The sequence below is a fragment of the Apus apus genome, chromosome 5 (assembly GCF_020740795.1).
Source record: "Apus apus isolate bApuApu2 chromosome 5, bApuApu2.pri.cur, whole genome shotgun sequence".
NCBI lineage: Eukaryota > Metazoa > Chordata > Aves > Apodiformes > Apodidae > Apus > Apus apus.
This window is the reverse complement of record NC_067286.1, coordinates 58,375,625-58,397,640: the sequence shown is the minus strand read 5'-3', so window position 1 is coordinate 58,397,640 and position 22,016 is coordinate 58,375,625. Positions and strand designations below refer to the sequence as shown.

At 41.9% G+C, this 22,016-nt stretch overlaps 2 protein-coding genes across 5 annotated transcripts in view; one reads left to right on the top strand and one right to left on the bottom strand.

Annotated features, from left to right (window-relative positions):
• The window catches only part of BRF1 (BRF1 RNA polymerase III transcription initiation factor subunit), a 517,924-nt gene that overhangs the window by 60,880 nt on the left and 435,028 nt on the right, over window positions 1-22,016 (top strand). For 2 of the 3 annotated variants that reach the window (XR_007889705.1, XM_051621438.1), the window contains exons 4-5: window positions 6,011-6,042; window positions 15,485-15,557. Coding sequence is in view for 1 of the 3 variants with exons in the window: in XM_051621438.1 (XP_051477398.1) it covers window positions 6,011-6,042; window positions 15,485-15,557 (105 nt within the window). In the remaining 2 variants the exon portion in view is untranslated. Of the gene's footprint in view, window positions 1-6,010; window positions 6,043-12,987; window positions 13,114-15,484; window positions 15,558-22,016 lie in introns of those variants that run through there. The other variant, XM_051621439.1, reaches the window with a different exon arrangement.
• Window positions 16,984-20,536, bottom strand: BTBD6 (BTB domain containing 6). Of its 2 annotated transcripts, XM_051621441.1 has the most exons (5): window positions 19,936-20,536; window positions 19,364-19,661; window positions 19,048-19,138; window positions 18,601-18,719; window positions 16,984-18,366 (listed from the first exon to the last, which is right to left on the bottom strand). In XM_051621441.1, the coding sequence occupies exons 2-5, from the start codon at window positions 19,570-19,572 to the stop codon at window positions 17,334-17,336; spliced, it is 1,452 nt and encodes a 483-aa protein (XP_051477401.1). In that variant the 5' UTR covers window positions 19,573-19,661; window positions 19,936-20,536; the 3' UTR covers window positions 16,984-17,333. The 2 variants fall into 2 exon arrangements, with proteins under 2 accessions (XP_051477401.1, XP_051477400.1); XM_051621440.1 differs by having other exon boundaries at window positions 19,364-20,536.

Below are 22,016 nucleotides of genomic sequence, written 5' to 3'. Positions count from 1 at the left end.
GTTGGCTTTTTTCTCTGCTCTCAGTTTCTGCCACTTCTCTGTCACAGGAGCTGCTTCACGTTTCCAAATGTGTGGGCTGCTGCTGTGCTGAATACCTGGTTCTTCTCAGAATAGTTCTTCCAAATCTGCACCTCTGAGTTTTGTGAAACTTTTCTTTTGTTGTTGGTACAAGAGTCACAACCTTTACAGACTTTGTCTACAGGGGAGACAGAGACAACTGAACTCCTTTACATCTACTTAAATCTTTTATTATTGGCGTCCTGTTTCCCAGCTGCTTTTTTCAATGCCTACTTTATTGTCAAGTGGTCATTTGGTGCAGATTTTTGGACCAAAAAATGTCATACCTGCTTATGTGTTCAAATTCTTTTCAGACATAGGATGTTTTCTGCAGTGATTTTACTGTTTACTCTTGTTTCTTGTTCCCTTGCAGCCTGAGCTTTGCTCCTTTCCTGGTGCCTCTCTCCCATTATTGTCTGCCAGCCTCTCTCTTCTTATAAGTTCTTCCTTAAACCTTGCTTCTCCTAGCAACCTCTCTTGTTTTCCGTCCTCAGCACTTGTTCAATTTACTGTTCAGGGGATGGGGTCTCTCTTTCTTCTTTGGAAACTTTTAGTTGTTTGCATATAGGCAACTGTTATTTATACATGGTCACATTGTCCAGGTTGAAGATTAATCTCACGTCTCTCAAAACTTTTAAATTAATATTTACATTTTCAATCCATGCTTAAATTTTATTTTCCCAAAGTAAATATATACTAACTAGAATATCTTTCAGTAGCTTGGTTCAAATAGTTTTTGCATATTTTATCTGTCTGGTATGTTGAATAATTGAGCTTTGACTGTACATGCATTTTGGGACAAGAAATATATATTTTATTTTTTACTTTTTTTCAGTGTTGTTGCTCTGTGCTTATAAATTTACATGCCACCATGTAAATACTTTGCAATATCCCACAAAGCAGGTTATTTACTTGAAGTCAGTAACACCAGGGATACAGTCTAGCCTGAATCTTTTGAAGACAGTACTCTCCAAAGGCAGCGTTTCCAAAAGTGCTGAACACTCGCTGCATATTCAGCTAGCCTGGCCTGCTTTGGAAAGTGTTCTTCTGAATGGGCAAGACTCTGAAGACAATTATTAAGAAAAGCTGCAGCATTAATTTAGTAAAGACTGAACTGTGTGTGTACTGGGGAGTCTGAAGGTTAATGTAGCTGCCAGGCGTTGGATCCGTCCAGTCTAACTGGCTGAGGCGCCAGCCAGCAGCCTAAGTGCCCTAGAATTTGTCTCCAGACACTGGAGACAGAGGAAGGGGGAACTGGTGTCAGAAGCTAATTCAGATCTTAGGTGAGCCAGAAAACTACACTGCTAACCCTTTCAGTTAACGCCCTGAGTTGAGGCAGGCTGAATGCAGCCTCCAGTGCCTGTCTGCTTTTTGAATAATCTGCCACGTGATTTGTGCGATGCTGAGTTACTGCTGTTAACTTTATCTTAACTATGAAGATAAAGGTGTTGCATGTGCTGAAAGGGAACTGCTAGAGAAACATCCTGATTTACCTGGGGAAGGAGTGTGGCACTGCTTTTTGTCCTGAAGTTGAGAATTTTAGAATACAGAATATTAAAAATGTTTTATGAAATACAGACGTGTTGCTGTGTGTGAAGAGGGAAAAAACCCCCCATAGACCAAAATGAAATTCTTTTTTTGTTCTAGCATTATTCTACACATAAATAAAGATGGCATTTTATGAAAATGGCATTTGTGCTTACCAGTTTGTTTAAAAATAACCAATAAAATAAAATGTTGATTTTATTTGTATACTCGAGTGGAACCTGTGATATGTGGGCTTTTCGCACAGACAAAATTGCAAACCTAAAAAACTTTGAAAGCTGTAGGATTTTCAGCCTCAAGGCAAAGCTTTTATTACAGTTGTCAGAACTGAGTTTTCTACAAAAGATTTTGCTTTGGTTATTATTTTCTAATAGTTTTAGTTCAGTGTCATTGGGAAGAAAAGTGTTTATTTTAAACAATTAGTGCTGTCAGTCAGTTTTAATTAATTGCTTATTTAAATCGTAAAAGTTTGTAAAGCAGCAGAGATATAATAGAAAGTCATAATCAGAAATCACTTGGTGTATGAAAATATGGAAAAGGAAGTTTGTGAAATGGGTGTTGAACTGAAAGGTGGAAATCTGGGTTCTGAGCCAGCCAAACACTGTCACTAGTATTTCACCCCAGTGTTAAGCTTTGCTTTTTAGTTTGCAATTAGCTAAATTGCTCTTTTTGAGTACAGAGAGGGACTCCATGATTAAATATTTTGTATATTGAATGGATCTGGTTTCAGTTTTTGTTAGAAACAAAGTGTTTTAGTTTCAGTTGAAAAGGGGTTATTCTTGGTTAATGGACAGCACAAATTTTATGGATGTCAAATTTCTGTTGAGTGGCTTGCAGTCATGATACCTTGGCATCAGTCCTTTTTCTGTGGTATGGCTGATTTTGTAGTAAGCTTGTAAAATTAAGTAAAAAAAGTTCTGAGGATAACTTATGAAAACTAACTAAAATAAATCTACTCCCTGTCTTCTCTGTGCAGCTTATTGAGTGCCTGTATCTCCCAGATATGACAGGCTACATAGTGGAAGAATCTCAAGAAAGTAGCATGAAATAATCTGTTTGAAGGTTTCCTGATTGTTGTCAGACACTAAAATAAAGATTTATTCTTTTAATTTTTTTAGGACAGAGGAACAACTCTATTGTAAATGATAGTTGTTATTTTAAAGGCATCTTCCACAATTTATTCCTGCAGCTCTGTATGTAACTTTGGCCAACGGCAGTTTTGCCTCCTGCTTAATGTTAATATTGAAAATCAAGGAGATTTTGCTGCATGTAAGTACTTTACAATTGTTGAAATATGTAAAATGTAGGCCTATCTGAAGGACAAATGCATGCTTGTTTTGCTATTTTGGGTTGTAGGTTTCCAGTAATATTAATTTCATCCGGAACTTTTGTTTCCTCTGGTGCTGAGAATGAGATCATCATTGCTGTGATTCATGGCACTCTCCTGTTACCCACAGATTACTGGATTAAAAAGGCAGAAAAGGAGCTTTCTGGCCACTTGATCTGACCTCTCGCATCATGCTGGTCAAAGGATTCCCTTTCATTAAATCTTTTGAAGTAAAGCCTCTAGACTCATCTAATTCCAATTTGAAAGTTTCTGGTGATGGACAGTCAGTTGCAGATCTGGGTGAAATTAGCATAAAAAATGAACAGCAAAGGAAAAGCAGTTTAAACTGTTAATGCTTTTTGCTTTTTCTTTTCCTTTTTCTCTTTTAACCCAAGTCCACTTCTGCCCTGTTATTTTGTATATGCATACCTACAACATCAGGAGCTTTCTATCCCTTTAAGAACTGCTGTGCTAGCAGTCTCTGTATGTAAAATATCATTGTTTTCTTTCAGCTTCAAAGAAAACATTTATCTTATGATCGTATATTTTTGACTACATATTTAGTATTATCTGCTAGTTTCAGCTGTTGTATGTTCTCCTGAACTGTTCCAACTTTGAACAGGAGTTTGAAAACAACTGCCTGTTTTTACAACTACTTCCTGCTGATAATTGTGCTCACAATATTCACAGTAAAGGCCAACTCGTTGCTACTGCACGACTCAGATTTCCCCTTTGCTTTTGCTTTGCTGTAGCCACTACAAGTCTAGAGAGAGATTGCTGGAGGCTACCTTAAATGAAATCCAGAAATGCCACATTTTTACTGTGACCTTTCCTTACCGTTTCAGTGGACACTTGAACTAACTTCTCTAAGGAGCCAAGCAACTGTATGTTAAATCATCTATAGTATAGTTCTAAATTGCTTCAGAGCTGCCTGGACCCTGCAAGTGAATTTCCCATCTTCTTAGCTGTAATATTTTGTTGTTATAAATGCATGCAGTGCTTTCTGTTTCTCATTACTTGGTCAAAAAGATGGATTTTAATTTTTTTTTCTTACAGTAACACAGCCTGAGCACTTGTGTTATTAAGCTTAGGTCTTCCACCATGTTTGAGGAGTATAAAGAGTACTTCAGTGCACATATTTTCATGAGTGTAACTGAAATATCTAGGTGAGAAAAGTAGCACTCAGGCTCCTCTAGGATCTGAATTGGCCTCTGTCACTGGTGCTCTCTTTGTCCCCTCCTCTGTCTCCAGTGGCAGCAGACAGACTCTGGGACTGCTCAGTTGCTCACTCTGGTGTCTCAATAACTGATGAGTTGTTTTTATATATTTTTTGTGGGTTTTTTGGTTGTTTTTTTTGTTTGTTTGTTTTGTTTTTCCTATATTGTGATGAAATCTCTCAGTTACAAGTTATATTAGTTTATCTCAATGGTGAAGGTATCTCGGGGAGCACAGAGTACCCAGACACATCAAGTCAGTAACGAGCTAGGAATATTTTCAGACCTAGAATATTTCTCAAGCAAAACTGGTGTAGTGATTTCTTCCTAGGTCTATTGGAGCTCATGACTATTATAGCTCCTTGGTGATGTCATTGTTAAAGTCTTTACATTTTCTCCTTTCTCACTATTTTGACCAAGAAGCTGTGTCAAATTCAGTATTGCTTTGTGTGAGTTTCTAAGGTCTGTATTTTACAAATTGTTTTTTGTTAACAATTTCCTTATTGTGTTAATGTCTTGCATAGTATTATCTATAAGGAACTCTGGATTTTTTCAGAGCCATAGTGAGTTTTCAGCTAATAAAGTATCCAGCTTTGCTGTGTTTTCTTTAATACTAAAATTAACCAAATAATATTAACATAATGCATTGAATTTTGTAACAAGTTTGGAGTACTAAAATAATATAATTTTACATGCAAACAAAGGATAGAAATTCTCAAGGATAAAAATTCTTAGCGAGACAAATGCTTATGTATAAACTGATTATGTTATCTGAATTATTCTCTTCCATGGCTCATAATGTGTAGAAGTGTGTACTGTGTTACTCTGGCATACTTTAAGAATAACATACACTAATACTTGCATTACCATGATGTACCAAACTATATTGACTTTCCTGCATATTTTTTTTTAATACTGGATTTCTTAACACGCTGCCACATACACCCCCATGTACACCCTTTCTTTGCCTCTGTCTCCTTCTCTCACACTTTATTTTGACACTTCTTTTAATGGTAAAACTGGAACCCTTCTATGGTGTGTAAGCCACACCTGAGAAGCTGATAGGAGATGCAGCATGTGTTTGTTACTTTGGTAACAGGGAGGAGGCTACCTTTGCACCTTAAGCTTAATGGTAGGTTTTTTCTTTTTCCTTTATTGCTGTGGCAGTATATTTATAAGTGTGCTTATTTGCAGTAAAATCTAATGGAAACTTGTAGTAGTTTAGCTTGGTTTTAGCTATTATGAGTTCCACCTGTGTTTATAATGAGTATTAGACAGTGATCCAATATTTTTATGTGATGGAGGGATAAAAGATAACAGCTGATTTTCTTGGTGAGAGAAGCGTAGCCCAAGTGGGTTTCTCGTCATAGCTCTTATCAAAGAGGTCCTCACAGAAGAGGACAAAAAAACCTTACTGCTGTTTTCTTAGTTTGCTCTTCCATCTGTTTTCCAGGGATCCTGGGCCTCTAAACTGGCAGAGGAGACTGATATGATGCTTTACATTCTTAAAGAAAGTATAATAAGAGTATTCTTTCTTTGCTGTTGTTTTTTTGTTCTCATCAGTCTTGGGATGCAGTATGTGGGGAGTATTGTAAGTCACACAAGGTGTTGGCTTGTTCTTAGAGACCATGACTTCACATAGACAACTTGTGCAGTAAATGCAGTGGGTGCTGGCTGAATTTTCTGGGAAGATGAACAGTGAGCTGGGTGCTGGCTGTTAGCAGAAGGGGTGCATCCAAGTACCTAGCCCGTTTGGTTTGTTTGACAGCTTAACGTGGGTTTATTTCTTCCCTTTTTTGGGTTGCTAATGAAATTAAGAAACACTGTCACGTTCAACAAGCATGTATGTTCCTTGACTTCCTCACAGACATGTTACTTGACCTCAGTGATCTTCTTCAGGTATTTTATCTTTTTTTCTTTTTTATTTGAAACTTTTGTCTAATTGTTAAAGTTTAATTGGAAGCGAAGAGCTGTCAGCATGGGCTGTTTGGGGGGATTTATTAATTTCTCTCTAAAAATTCTGAATTGGAAAGTCACTGAGTAATCATCCAGTAATCATTGGTAAATCTGAGTAATCATCCAGTAAACTTAAATATAAAATGTTTTTGCTTTTAATCCTGCAAATAACATACCATGAGTTAGTGCGATCCTTTCATCAAGATTCAGAGTCATTGCAATGGCAGAGGGTCAGATGTTACACGTTTTTAAAACAACAGTTGTTGAAGTCTGGTAGGTAATACTGTGTAAGTGGATTACTGCACTGCAGAGATGTGTTTTATAACATGTATTTTGAGAGAAATAGGGACTTGATCTGTACGTGGAAATAGAAACCCCTACTGACATATGTTGTCTTACCCTCATTCTCCATGTTACAACTGTTTTACATACAATGTGAGTAGGTTAGTTGCATCTATTTTTGTCTTCCCAGCTGTCTTGCTAAATGGCATCCTCTGAAGACTATTTATTGCTTGAAGCAATCTGCTGGAACTGCAGTAACCAAGTGAATCTTTCATTCTAAAAATTAGTCACTTTTTGCTCTTTTCTAAACTCTCATTGAATTATTTTGATTACTTATAATCAAATACTGTATGGGTAGAATGGGAGGTGTATTTCTTTCTAAACACATGGTGATTTTTTTATGAAATAGAATGCTCAGAGTGTTGTGGTTTAACCCCAGCAGGCAACTATTAACTCTATCCCAGCTGAAACCAGGACACATAGTAATGTGAAGAACAGTCACACAAGGTGAAGAAGGGGTGTTGTATCTGTATAAGAAAAAAAAGATTTATTGTCAGCAGGGACAGACAAGAAAGACTGAATTTCTCTTTTCCCCTCTGTACGTTGCAGCCAGAAAAGGTGCTGAGATGGGGCATATGAGGACCGAAAGGCTAAAGATGAGAGAGAGAGGCAGAAATAGATTAGTAGGAGGGAAGTAATAAACCTCAGAGAAAAAAATGCAAAATTTCAGTATCATGGTCTGTATTTATGTATTTAACTTGGTGAAGACTTCTGGTGTGCTCTACTTTATAGCTTCTTTAGGGTGAATCTGAGCAAACAGGAATCTTAAACGTTATTCTTAAACTGTAGCTGGCCAGAAAGTCCTGTTAGAGGACTTAGAAATGAGCTTTTCAGGTCCTAACTTGATTCCTCCCCCACTCTTGAGTTTGTTCAAAAAACCCCAACCAACCAAAACAAGCAACAACAAAAAAAATCTTGATGGCAAAACATTTATAGCTCAGGCAGAAAACTTCAACACATTCTGCTTTAGCTCAGCCATTGCCTGTAGACTGGTGTGATTGTGTGCCCAAGAGAGAAAAGAAATTAATTCATTTGAGACCTCTCCTAGAATACTGCATCCAGCTCTGGTGCCCCCAGGACAAGGAAGATGTGGACCTGTTGGAACATGTCCAGAGAAGGGCCACAAAATGATCCAGGGGCTGGAGTACCTCTCTTATGAGGACAGGGTGAGGGAGTTGGGGTTGTTCAGCCTGGAGAAGGCTCTGGGGGGACCTCATAGTGGCCTTCCAGTACCTGAAGGGGCTACAGGAAAGCTGGGGAGGGACTTTTTACAGGGGCTTGTAGTGAGAAGACAGGGGTAATGGTTTTAAGCTGAAAGAATAGAGATTTAGGTTAGAGATCAGGCAGAAATTCTTCAGTGTAAGGGGGGTGAAACACTGGAACAGGCTTCCCAGAGATGTTGTGGGGGCTCCATCCCTGGAGGTGTTCAAGGCCAGGTTGGATGGGGCTCTGAGCAGCCTGTTCTAGTGGAAGGTGTCCCTGCCCATGCAGGGGAGTTGGAACTCCATGATCTTCAAGGTCCCTTCCAACTCTAAACATTCTGTGATTCTGTGATTAGATAGTTCTATATTACCTTTTTGGGTTTTTTTCCCAAGTACTGGTCTCCCATCCTGAATTTGGGATGTGAATATAATTAAAGATTGATAACAGTACTAGTAGTGGCAGTGGTATTTTTCCAAAATATTTAACTTGCTCAGTCTCATATGTACAAAGTATGTCATAGTGGTCCAGGTAATTGTTTTTCTTGGTAAAATGAGAAAGGTGTTAATTTTATATCAGGAAAAAATCACATCTGAAAGTCTAAAAATGAGCTACTGCTGACCTTCCCCAGCTGTGGCCTAGGTGCTAATAGCAAATTTTGAGATTTTTCTTCAGAATGTTCTACTTGATGCAGCTCAGTTGCAGTGGGAGGTGAAGTGACCTGCGGGGCTGCTCATCTGCTGACTGCAGGAATTTTTTTTAAGAGAGTTACTAAATGAAGCATCCTTAGGGAGTGTCTTCATAGAGGGTACTGACTGAATCACAGAACACTTTGAAATAGGTTTCAGTGCATTTGAGAGAGGGGAAAGAAACCCACAACATAGCCACCTTTTGTGTATTGCTTCATCTAAAAACAAAAAGTAAGCTTTGTGTGACTCCAACTACCAGCAAAAAAGAGACATGAAAACCTGTGAACAAGGGCATCCGTTGCTTCCTTTTGCCATCTTGCAGCTGGAAACAATATTAGCTGTGACGTTCTGCACCCCACTTACAGCACCTTCCCTATTAATGACCAACAACCAGTGTCTTGCAGGCACTGGGAGAGCCAACACCCTCTTTAGCTCACAATGTAAGGAAGTTGGTAGCTAAAACTAAGAGTAGTATAAAGAATATTTGAATCTGGTGTTACCTGCAACTCAGTAGTTGTTGAGTGACCTGTCATAATTGTGTTCTTTCTTTCTTGTTCTTCTGTTTAGCCTTAAAAAAAAAAAAAAAAGAAAAGGAAGGGAAATTGAGGAAAATTGTGTGTCCTCATAGACTCTGATTTGTATCTCTTGTACGTCTCTTCCTGTATTTATTGAGTTGCTTAGTGATTTGGACCCCATTCTCCATTAAAAAAAAAAATATGAAAATTGTCCCCTGTAGTGCAATATTCTTTAAGAACAGTATTATGCAGCTGAAAATTCTCAGTAGAGGGGACTAATTTTCACAGTTGATGGCTATCTTTTTAAGAAGCCTTATCAGTTTTCCCCTTATGCTGATGACTGAGATGTGTTTGTCTTGATCCACTGGCAAACTACTACATTTCATAGTTGTTGTTTGGATTTTCAAAACTGCTGTCATCTTGGAAAAAGCCAAAAAGTTGGCGGTGGTTTTTTGGTTGGGTTTGTTTTGTTTTGTTTTTTTTGTTTTAATTGGAAAGGCAATTTCTTGGGTTTTTTTGTTTTTTTCCTCACATTTTAACTTCAGGTGATATATATCCTATGTTTTGGAAACCTCTGTTGAAAGTGTTGTCAGATCCAGTATGCCTCTGGTACATTTAGACTTTAAAGCATTAGCTGAAATGAACTGAAAATGTCCAGACCACTGCTACAAATCAGGCTCCTTCCTTGTGCAGAGCAGAGCCATGCTGCATGTTGATTGAGTTGGAAGGATGATCAGTCATCAGTCTCTGACAGCGAAAGTACTTGCTTATATTTTCAGATACTGCATTTTACTTGCAAATAAAATCTTTAGAGAGGTCTGTAATCAGGCCCTTTGTTTCCTTTTTTAGTCCAATCTGAGCGACAGGCCTCGCTTGTTTAGGAGAGTTGTGAAGCTTGTCTAGCCTTGGCCCAACTTTTGAACAGCTTAGGTTTGCTCATGTGTTTCAGAGCACCTCATTCCTTCCACCTGGAGAACTAGTTGGCTGAAGTTTTGATCTCAATGTGGAGAAATGCTGGCTGGGAAATGGCGAAAGTTTTTTGGCCTCTTGTAATCTCCAGTCTCATGGTCTTTGCAATGTGGTCATAAAAGACTTTGTGAAGAGGTGTTGGCAGTGCTTCGATCTCCAATTTCAGCCTAGTAGAATATAATTTTTATTGTGCCTTGTGATGTGTCCTGCTGTTAAATAAGGATAGTGCTTACTGAAAAGATGTTAGGCAGAGCCAGGTTCGTTATAGGAGCGCACAGCAGGAGGATTAGCAGCAATGGACATAAAAATGAGATGTTTTGATGTGTTATCAAGAAAATTTTTTTCACCATGAGGACAGTTCAACATTGGAACAGGTTGCTTAGAGCAGTTTTGAAGTATCTGTCCAGGGAGGTTTTCCAGATCCTGAGCAACCTGCTCTGATCTTGTAGCTGACCTTGCTTTTTGAGCAGGAGGTTGAGCTGGAGACCTAACTATACGGTGCTTCTAGATAGGGAAAAGGGTTGTACAAGAAGAGAAAATCAGTAACTGGTACCTGCTTGCTTTAGTCCATCCTCCTATTATCTTTCCACTTCAAAACACAACTCTCATCCCCTATTTCTTCAGTTCATCTGGTCAAGTAACAATACTTTCTTGTCCAGAAGGAATTTTATTGCCAGTTATTTTTCATAGAATCATAGAATGCCAAGTTGGAAGGGACCTCAAGGGTCATCTGGTCCAACCATTTTTGTATGCTTGTCGATTTTATTAAATGCAACATTGGTCTCCCTGATTCATCTATGCTTGTTGCAAATGACTCTCTGACTGTCTTGCGTAGATGGTAGGATACTGGTTTATTGTACAGCTGTGGTGGTGGAGAAAAAATGCTGCGACTACTGCATACGTGATTAGCAAAAGCAGACTCTCCCTTCAGAGTCCCCAGACTAAAAGCAATGCTTTAAAGCATAGCTTGAGAGGAAGCTGCTTGATTTTGATTTGTGTCTGTGTTTGAACTGCAGTCTGACAAGCTAGGCTTGGTACCTGTTTGTCGTTTTTTGTGCTGTCTTTTGAGATGAAATGTAATGTTCTGGTTGCAGTATGCATCCAAAAAAAAAAAAAAGAAGTTTCAGTTTATTGTGTGGAGAACGGTAAAATACAATATTTCTTAAATACTGTACTCATTTGCTTCACTTTTTAATACCCTTTGTTCATTTAAAGTTATTAACATGTTGACTGCATTTGCCTTTATTGCCCCTATGCAAATTGCTATGTTGATTGAGTTAATTTAAACAACCTGGTTGGGACCTTCAGGCACTACTATAGTAGAAATGTTAATAATGAATCAAATAACCACAGGTGCCTCTTTCCCCAGCAACAGACACTCTCCTTAAAAACTCATTTGCTTTTCATGCTTGCTTAATTATTTAGGCAAGCAGCCATGGATGTTTCACAGTGTGAATTCTCATCGCTTTCCAACTGCCTGGTCTTTGTCTTTCTAAAAAACAGGGGACCTTACCACTGTCACAATTTGTAATATTTTTCCAGAATGCCACATCATGGTCTTGAAAAGACTTTTTGGAAACTGCTCCTAGTGAGAGAGTATTGATTTATAAATTTACGTAACTTCTCGTCAAGCAAAAGCTTTCATTTAATGATTGCAGCTTTATTTTTTTGCCACTGTCCAGAAGGTAAAGTGACCTAGTAACTGTATAAATGGGAGATTCCCTGTTTCCCAAAGAGAGTTTAAAATCCTGGAAGGTGTTAAGACTGATGAAGATCTGAATTCCCATGTCACTGCAAAGGAAGTGTTTGTTAGAAGCCTTTCTTCCTCCAACTCCCCCTTTTAACTAATATAAAGTCTTCTGCAACAAGGGCAGAAGTTAACTATTGGTTAAGGACAAAATTGTACTGAACCTGAAGTTCTCTGTAAAACCTTTGGTGTAAAAACGTTGTAGGAGATTTTTGTTGTTTTGGCTTTTTCACTGCTTTGGTGAACACATTTTGTCTGAAAGATGTCTTCCTGCTCTAGCATCTAGTTGTGTTTGTTTTTTAAAAAAACAACTCAAGTGACAGGTCCCCATATGTTTGTTAAGTTTACTCTGTTAAATGTGAACTGAATGTAAAATAATGCAGTAAAAACTACAAGGGTGTGAAGATACTAAAATGGGCTCTCTGACAGAGGTTGACACCACTGTCTATTAGATATTGATGTTCAAACCTAGTCATTGCATCAAGTTTAGAAAATGTTAATATCTGATCAAAATACATGGAGAAGACAAGTCTTATGAAAGTCTATAATAAAATTGTTGTATTTTTACCAATTTGATTAGTGAGAGTTTTGGGGAAATGCTGTTTTTCAGTATGATCCTTTTAAATTAAGAGGGGAGAAAAGAAGCTGAAGTTGATGTGGTAAGCTTTAAAGCTGCACCAATTCAAGTCTAAGCCAGACACATCCTTTTAAAAGGGCATTTTTGTTTATTCACCATTCTAAGGACTCATATAAAATTAGGTTTTATAAATGCAAATGTCATATGGTTCCAAATTTGGAGCATTAAGCTTTTGATGGATTGGAGTATATGAATTTTTATAAGAAGTTCTTAATGAAGAAAAAGCTAGAAATTAAAGTAGGCCTCTCAATTAATTCTCTTAATTTTCTAAGCTTAGTGGAGTGCAAAAAAAATTACAGATTATGAGAGTAAAGAAAGACTCTATGTGCCTGTTATTTATCTCTCATATCTCATCAGTTAAAGGATGTGTATGAGTAATTAAAATTAGTGACAGTGGCATAAAATGTTAGTGAAAAAGGGTCTTCTTCAACTAAAATCAGAATTTCTTAAATGTTTCAGCTGTTCAATGCCATGACACATTTCTGGGTGAGCTTTATGCCATCTTTAATTTCCTATTTCTTGAGAAATACCCCAGAACCTGTGAATATCTGGTAACTTTTAAATATAAGAAGTGCTTTCATTATTTGAGAGGGCCTGAAGTCTCTTTTCCTACCGATTTGTCAGGAAAACTGGAAGCAATTAAATATTCCTGATTCTTTTTGTGACTTTACCCTGGCATTAAAAACATGTGGGCTTCATGAGGAAAACAATATAGAGCATGTAATCCACTGTATATTATGCTTTCTTTCCAAATAGGCAGGAACCAGAAACTGCCAAGAAACGCACTTCTGATCAAAAGGAAGAAATTCCCTGATGTACCATTTCTATTTGAATTTATTATTTAGTGGAAATACATTGCCTACACCTTGAAGTTGGTCATAAAACACTGATGATGTGGGAGAAGTGGAAAAGCAGGTTAGATTTAAGTACCTTACATCTCAAATAGAACATGGATCCAGAGACTTTTAGTTAGGCCAAGGAGAGGAAGATGAAAAACAGGCATTGAGCAATTTTATTATGCATTTGTCTTTGCTTTTAATTTTATTTGGCACCCATTTGATTGTTAGAACTTCACTAGAACATCACTAGAACTTCACTGCTTCTTTATGCTTCTTCATGTTTATTTGTTCTTTGATGATTATATTTATGGAAAGTTTGCTTGGGAGGAGTTTCTTAGAGAGTGACATGATTTGATGGGGACAAACATCAAGTATTTGGATGTCGTTACAAAAAAACCCCAAAAGGATAAATACTTGTTTGAATTTGAGTGTTTTTTTCTAGGCTAAAGTGAAAGAACTAGATGAGTTTGTGAAGCCTCTGATGGAAACATGATATGTACTTGGCTCCCCTGAACTAACTTTATTGATTAGTGCAGTGAAATCATCCTTGCAGAACAAGATCTAAGTGATGAGGTTTAAGATTTATAGTAACTTGGTCGGCCAAGTTAGAAGGCTGAAACTACAGCCAAACCCCCAATCTTGATGTTAATATTTCTTAAGACAAAAGGTCAAAGTAAGCCTTTCCAAACTTACAGTGAATATAGAGCATCTAAAGCCAACTGAAACACTGCAGATATTTTGCTGTGCTGTGTCTGTTCTCTGTGGCTCATGGAGAGTCACATGCTCTCAAGCTCCTATATGAATTGCCACATTCAGTAGGTGCTAATTTTTCTGTATAACGTTTGGTGACTTATTTCCTAAGAAAAATACTTGGTTATCCAAAGGGTATATTTCTCTCATGGAATAGTATTTCTATGTTGTCTGGTATTTCAGGAAAAAAAAAAAAGGTGGTAAACTATATTTTTTGTACCTTCCATACCAGTCCGACCACTGGTTAGACAATGCAGGGAAGACACCCAATACTTTCCAGTAAATATGGAATGAATTAACAATGTATGAAGTACCCTTGATTGGGCACTCACTTTCAGGATACGTGAATCGTTCTGAGGATTTCTTTGAAGTTCTCATTTTTACATGTTTTAGATTTGAGAAAAATTCCTGTTAAGAACATTTTCTCATAAAGAAAAAAAATGGAAGTGCTAGGGGAAAATGTGTCTGATTTTTTGTTTGTTTAAATATATGTATTTATTCTTGCTAGCTTGGTAGAAGCATCTGTAAAATTGGGAGGAAAACTTGCTATTAAACTGTTGGTAAAGCTCTTTTGTGAAACTGAAAGAGAATATACTTAGTACTACGATTTTTTATTTCCATAGGCTTGTACCACCATCAGCAACTCAGTTGTGTAATCGACTGCTTAGTAAACACCTTCATTATCCTGACATAGGAGGGGCAGTTCTGTTACATAAAAGCAATAGAGTCTATACTATCCTAAAAATAATTTTTTTAAATAAATTTGTTTGTAGTGTAGGAGGTTGAAGGTTTTTTTTTCTACTAACTTTGACCTTTATATGTGCCTTGGGGGAGCAAGGTGTTCGTGGAGCTTCGTGGGAATGTTTGCAGCTAATTAGGAACTGAAGTATATCCTGCCTTTCTTGCCGACCACAAAAACACATCTTAAGATAGCAAAAGAAAACTTCCTCAGACTTTTAAAATACAAATATAGTCACCTAACCTATAAATTGCAAATCAAGAGTATGAAGAGTAACTCCTCCCCTCAGTTTACATCCTTTTTAGTGCAGCAGCAAAAGACGGGGGAGCAGGGCTCTAGCTCCTTAGCAGGTTTTGGGATGGTTTAGGGTTCTTCTGCATTGATCTTTTGTTTTTAGGTAGGGTGATCTGGGGCGATGTCCAAACAGTAAGAAATGAAAAATAACCCTTGGGGCATGTAGCACCACTCCTTGTTTTGGTGGAAAAGTTTGGTGTGTGCTTGTGCAATACTTAATTATACCACTTCACATGATCATGCAGAGCTGAAATTTGTACTAACTTGTGAGTATTTGCTCAGGTTTTGTTACATTACAAGATAAATGACACTTTATATATACTGATAATAAAGGCAACTTAATGCTTTGAGATGTTAGATGACAACTAAAAAATAGTCCCAAGTATTACAGAGCAACACCCTACTGAAGAGAATAACCAACTTTTTGTCATTTTTTCAGTATATACTTATGCTCTGATTTACAGTGCTAATTTGTGCAGCTTTTGCTGCACCCAGTAGTATTCTGTACCTACGAGTATCAATTCTGGTACTTCAGTTGAATTTTTTTAAAGCAGGTCATTTAAGATTTCAAAAGTTGGGGTTATTTTTTTCCTTTGTGTATAAATGTTCTATTAAAAACATTTGTGGTTTAAGATTTAAATAATGTGTTTTTGTCTTTTAATAGGTGAATGTCTATGTGCTGGGAAAAACTTTCCTTCTTTTGGCCAGAGAACTCTGCATAAACGCTCCAGCTATAGGTATTTTTTTAATGATTTGACTTTTGAGTATTTTGGGTGTATTTTCTGCATGGTTACTTCACAAGAATACGTATGTGTGTGTGTATATATACATAGTACTGTGTGCTAAATACCAGAGTGCTAATTTTAAAATGAAGCTGGAATCACTCCAGGTGTAAAAGAGCATTACTGACTATGAAAGCCTGTCCTACATTATGGAAGAGTTTTTTGGGAGCTAGATGCTATTTTCTTTTACAAATGGTTTTGTTGCTTTTTCTGAGAGTAGTTTAGTACCAAGACAATGGGCTGATGTGTAATGAATTTGTGTGTCTACAAGCTTGCACAGACCTGTCACACTTCAGATCCACAGAGATGCAACATTTGATAAATATGTGCCAAATTTACTATCTGTCCATCACCTATAGCTGAGGTGAAATACAAGTGGCTTGATGGAAAATGAGGAGCAACTTTTTCCAAGTGTGTAACTTTTTAATTAGCAAGTCACCACCAAAATCCTAACCCAGTGATAGGAAGGTGGGGTTTAACCTGTTAAAGGGTAAAAACAAGCTGTTGTCTAGGCTGTAGCTTTTAAGCTAAGGGCACTCGTGCAAACTGAAGTTAGAAGAGTGTGTTTATAGAGGCCTTGTGATTGTTACCCACCTCTTTGCAGGAATTATCTTGTAATTATCTATGCAATGATTATCAGAATCTTAAGGAAAACACCTGCTTTTATCAGTCTTTGAGAAAACTGAAAGCTACTCAGTATAAAATGACTGCCAATAGTGGATGGAAGAGACTTTTTAGAAAGAACAGAGGGGGAAGGAGAGATCCACCAGCTTTTGTTTAAGGTGGCTTATTTCCAATTCATAAATTTGAGTCAACCTAAAGATGATATTGCAAGTATTTCTCTAATGTCTGCTCTTAAGTGTGAGGAGGGGATGTCTTTTTAGATAGTGGCTGCCAGTATTACAGTTCTGGGTTACATCTGTGATAAAGCCTGTCCCTGCATTACGCTTCATCAGCAAGTCTTGACTCTGGCTGTTTAAGGAGGGTGTAGTTTGGCAGGTGTCAGTGTTGCTGCTGGCTGGGGAAGGCTGGAGGTTAATGCAGAAGATGTGTGTAAATGGGCATTAGAAGCTTTCAAATATAACCACTGGATTATTGTGATCATCTTTGATTACACTCACGGTTTGTCTCCAGCTTAAGCAACACACACACAAAAAAAACCCACCTGAGCTTCCACATGTCAGCTCCTTTTTTGTGCAGGAAAATAAAGGCTGCTGGTGGATTCTCTCAGTTACCAGGCAGGGGAACCATCCTATTTGCAGTGATAACTATTGCCCTGTGCAAATGCACACAGACTACAGTATCATCACCCCTGTTAACTGTACTGTAGCTGAATTAACAGACACAAGCCATAAGATCAGCAATCATCAAGTACACAGGATTTAGGGCAAGTAAAAACATTTTATATTTAACAGATTCGTAAACTGCTCTAGTTTAGAACATTCTGTTTGAGTCAACTGCAAGTCTGCAAGTTAGTTATCTATATACAAAATAAATGCACAGTACGTGCAAAATTTAACATTTTTCTGCTTGCTGCAGTCTTAATAATTAAGTCAAATAGCTTATGAATAAATAAAATAAGATTAAATTCAAGAGCATTCCTTCACTTATTTGAATAGCCTGATGTAGCAGATAGGTAAGTAGCGTAACATTCTGTACTGCTGCAGTTCTTGGTAAAATTGAAAAACCCCTTAATGTGCAGCACTGGAAAACCCATCAAGGTGAAATGCGTCATGCATAGAAAATGAGCTCAGGTATCTGTCCGCCTTGTACTCCAGTTCCATTAGTACTGTCCGAGGAGCACTGGAACTGGAACGTCACTTTCCCGCACTGCACTTCAGTCATTCCCTCTTGCCCAAAGTAACTGAGCTCGTTACCATCGAGGATAGCACTGACATTGTAAAACGTGTCTTGCTCCACCTGCACAGGGTGTTCAAACCACACCGAGAAAGTGTTACTGGAGCCATCGGAGGTAAACTTAGTCAGGTTTTGAGCCAGGACCACTCCTAGGCGCTTCAGTTCGATTTTGACGCTGTACTCGGCTTTGCCGCAGCTCGACCCGTACAGCCCCAGTCCCGCTATAAATATCCGTTTGTCTACGGCAAACTGGATGCTGTCGCAGCGCCCTCGGTACCGCCACTGGTTGCTGCGGTACGCGGACGACTGGAACCGGTGGCACCGCTGAGGGACGAGTCCTTTTCTTTTCGTCAGCGGAAACTCTAGTTTGGGTTTGTTGGCGGCCGTGTACCACAGGAATATGTTGTGAGTTTCCTCAAGGGTGAGGATGTCGGACTGGGCCGCTCCGTTGGCGAACTCTTCCAAAGTCATGGTGGGAATCCGCACCAAGTACAAAGCTTTTCCTAATACATTCCTCTTGTTGCGTGGCGTAGCAGGCAGCCCTTGCCTTTTGCATTCAGCCTCTGCCCAGTTGAGAACAGCCTCGAAAACCACCACTTCCTTGGTGTTGAGCGCCTCCCGGGTGACAATGATCTCCAGTGTTTGTTGATCTATCTCGCAGAAGCCCTCTGACTTCAGTGCCATTTCTGCCTGAGCATCAATCACTTCCCAGCAGCGCTGCGTCAGCTCTGGCTCCTCGAAGAGCCTGCTCTGAGACAGCAGGACACAAGCGTTCTTCGCTTCTAAACTGGTCTCCAGAAAATTGACGCAAGCCTTTGCTAGGGCCGGCACAATGTACTTCTTGGCAGCATAGAGTGTAGCCAGAACCGTGTCAGCCTCCAGGTCTATTTCGTCACTATACATGTATCTAGATGAGGGGGGGGAAACATAGTTTCTTAGGGGGGAGGAAAATAATATACAGGCCATGAAAGATTGATCTATAGTCTCCTTGGCTGGTAGTGAATCTGACATTCACTACTTGTCAGCACATTAAGTAAACAGTAATAAGTGCATATTGCACAATACCATTTAGGAGATGTATATGTTATAAGCTACTTCGATTCTCTCCACGTCATTATTAAGAGTTGTAGTGGCCACTTACTTTAATAGGATTAGAAAGGCTGCGGGTTCCACATCTGGTATATGGATTTCAGATTTGACCTCTGCGAGATCACCGTAAAACATGGCATAGAAGACAGAGCTGCCAACTGCCAAAACATACTGGAAAATAAAGAGAGAGAAGCCTCAGTGCTACGTATGGGTAATAGCAGAGCGTGCTGGCTTTCAGCAAGAGCTACACTTAGGGAAAGTTTAAAGCTGCAGTGGAGGCAGAAGGCTGCCTTGGACTGCTCCCTTTAACTGCAGCGTAAGTGAATTACTTCTGGCATTAGACAAGAGCTGTAATTAGAAAAAACAAAACAAAACAAAACAGTGGAACCTAGTTTTAAGATGGGGAAAAGGCAATATGCACAGAAGTATTTAAAAAAAAAAAAAAAAACAAAAAAACAACCCAAACGAAAACAACACCCAAAAAATTATCTGCACCAACCTTATGGGCAGGAACTTTCTTGGATGCCCCCGGTGGGCCCACGATGAAGTGAACGTCAGCCATGAGTTCGTTATTGAACATCAGCGCGTTCCTGCAAGCGAGGGGAGGGGGGAGAAGGCCGGTTAGCCGCGGGGAGCCCCTCACCGGCTGCCCCTGCCCCGCTGAGCCTCCCGCTGGGTCCATCCCATCCCGGGCCGCCCTCACCGGGACGGCGCAGCCCTCAGGCCTGGCCTGGGTGCAGGTGTACGGGGCCGGGCACCTCTTTGTCCCGCCCGCCCGGGGAGGGTGGCGGCGTGCGGAGGGGCCGGGCCCTTACCTCTCCCGCAGCGTGGGGTGGAAGGACTGCCAGTTGGCACTCTCCAAGTTGTTGTTGTTGAGGTTTTGGAGCTGGGGCGGCGGGGGCGGCTGGGCGGTCTGCTGGAGCTGCAGGGCGTTCTTCTTGCTGTTGGCAGCGGTGGCTGCGGCGGCGGCGTTACTGTTTGCGAGGTTGGTGTTGGTGCTGGCAGGGTAAAGTTCTGCAGCCATCTTCTTCTTCAGGGACAGGGGCACTATCTCATAGCATCCTGGCACCTTGCCGTTTGACCTCACACTCTTTTTGGACTTCTTTAAGGTCTCTGGAAGCAGAAGAAAAAAAGTCAAACACTTCATGATCCTGCCATTGAGGCAACCATGGGGCAGTGGCATCAGCAAGAGAACTAACAAATCCCAAACGCGAGTCCCACTAGCTGGATGTTTTGTATGCTTCTAGATGCAGGGTGGTTTGCAGTTTTGGTGGTGTCTGGTGTTTTTTTTTTGGTGTGTGTGCGCGCTCTTTGGTTACAAGCCCCGACGCACCTTTCCAGGGGCCGAGGGATGATGATGCTGTATCGGATCAATGCCAGCGCTCACCTTGCCTCGAAGGGGGGTCCCAGCCTCCACGGCACTGCCACGACTGCAGCGGGAGCCCGAGCGGGGCTGGCAGGCAGTTCCTTCCCCCGAGAAAAGAGGGGGGGGGGGGGGGGGGGGGGCGGGGAAAAAAAAAAACAGGCGGAAAAAAAAAAAAGCTTAAATCCAGCAAGAGAACCCCACAAATCCAGCCGAGACCGTGGGTCAGGAGCGAGAGTCAGTCCACAAATCCTCCGAGTGCAGCAGCCCGGCGAGGGTGAAGCGCAGCCAGCCGCCTGCTCCCCGCCGCCAGCGCTCCGCTCCGTCCTTCCCCGCCCGGAGGGGGCACATCCGCGGCGACCGGGCCGAGACGAGGCGGCGGCTCCCCGCAGTCCTGCTTCCCGGGCGGCCCCGCCGCCGCCGCTCGCACCAACTTTCCTTCTCTTCCCCGCGGCGGTCGCCGCTACACGACGCTGCTCCTCCGCTTTGCGAAGCTCCCCCCGCCCGCGTCGGGGGCGTTGCTGGCGGCGGGGCGCTCCGGCTCCTCCGCGGCGGGCGGGCGGGCGGGCGGCGCTGCCCCGGGCGCTCCCCTCAGGGCGGCGGGACGCAGGGGCTACGCGGCCGGGCTCGGCGCGGCTCTGCCGGGCCCTGCCTCCGCCTCCCGCACTAATAGGCAGCCGCCGCGCCGCGCGTCACGCCCGTCCGCGCCAATGGGAGCGGCGGGGGGAGCCACCCCCCCCGCCTCCCGCCCCGCCGTGTGTCAGCTCCGCCGCGCTCCCCCCGCCCCGCCACCGCCGCCCGGGGGCGCTGCGCCCGCCGCGCCGGGCACCGGAGGGGGCTGCTGGGCGGGGGGGGGCGGGGAACGGGACCCTCCGCGCCTCGCTGTCCGGCGGTCTGAGCGCGGGGCTGGGGGGGGTGGGGGGGAGGGATACGGGGAACCGGCCCCGCCGTGCGCCGCGGAGCGAGTCGGGCGGCCCGGGACACGCACCGCCCTTCCCAGCCGGCCCGAGCGGGGGCGCCGCCGCGCCGCGCACCGCCCCGCAGCGCCGCGGGGAGGGCCGGAGCTGGTCCGCGGGGGCTGGCGCCCGCGGCGGGTGCGGGGCATGGCCGCGGTGGGGTGGGTTAAGGGAGCTCGGCAGGGGGGTTTCTCCCCTGTTTTCGCAACGCGGAGGCCGCCGTGCCCCGGCGGTGCGGGCCTGGCCGGCCTGGGTCCCTGCCCGCCTTACCGGGGGTGCTTCAGCGGGGACTGGCTCCGCTCGGCCGCGCTCCCCGTGCCCGGTCCCCGGGGCCGGGCGGGCAGCGGGGCACGGCTCCGGCCCCTCGCCCCGGCCTTGCCGTCCCGGTTGCCTGTTCTGGCAAGTCTCCCTTCGGTAGCGTCCGAGGAGTTTTGTTCAGTATTCCTGTTAATGACTATGTGGCATCTAGGTAATTTCAGAAGTCCCGAGTCAGGAGTGGGATAGAGAGAGAGAAGGGAAAGTCTTCAGGAAGACGTTACTCTCCTTTCTTAAAATATAAATTTATTAATTTATTTCGATCTACTTTCACAGCCCACTCGCTCCCCACTCAGGCCACCGAACGGGTTGTGCCCCACTTGAACCTGCTCACTCATGTGCAGGGGTTCCGGTCCCAGGGTCTCCCTGAGGGAAAACAGGACTCTCCTGGGAGCAGGACACCCTCTGTGGGTCAGTGCTGCTTTAATACCCATGGAAGGAATCGAGATCTTTGGGTTTTACAACTTATAAAAATACATTATTTTTTCTAATTCTTTGCATCTATATGGGAAATGTTTATGTTAATCTTGGCCCTACGTTTAGTTTATATATTAGTAGTGCTACTTTCCACCCATTTATGGTCTCTTAGGTTTTTCACTTAAAACCCACCCACGTATTCGTTTTCTGGCTGTTTGGTAACTTCAGAATTTAAATTAACGATGCGCAATGTTTTGTCAAATGACCCGCGGGCATGAATGCCAGCAAAACTGTCTGAACAGCTACAAAGCAAACGTGTAAATGCTCCCGAAACTCAGCTTGGAAGAGAAAGCTGTGAACTGCCTCACTCTGCTCGGCGGCCGGAGGAGCTGCGTTTGAGCCCTCTTGGGATAAGAT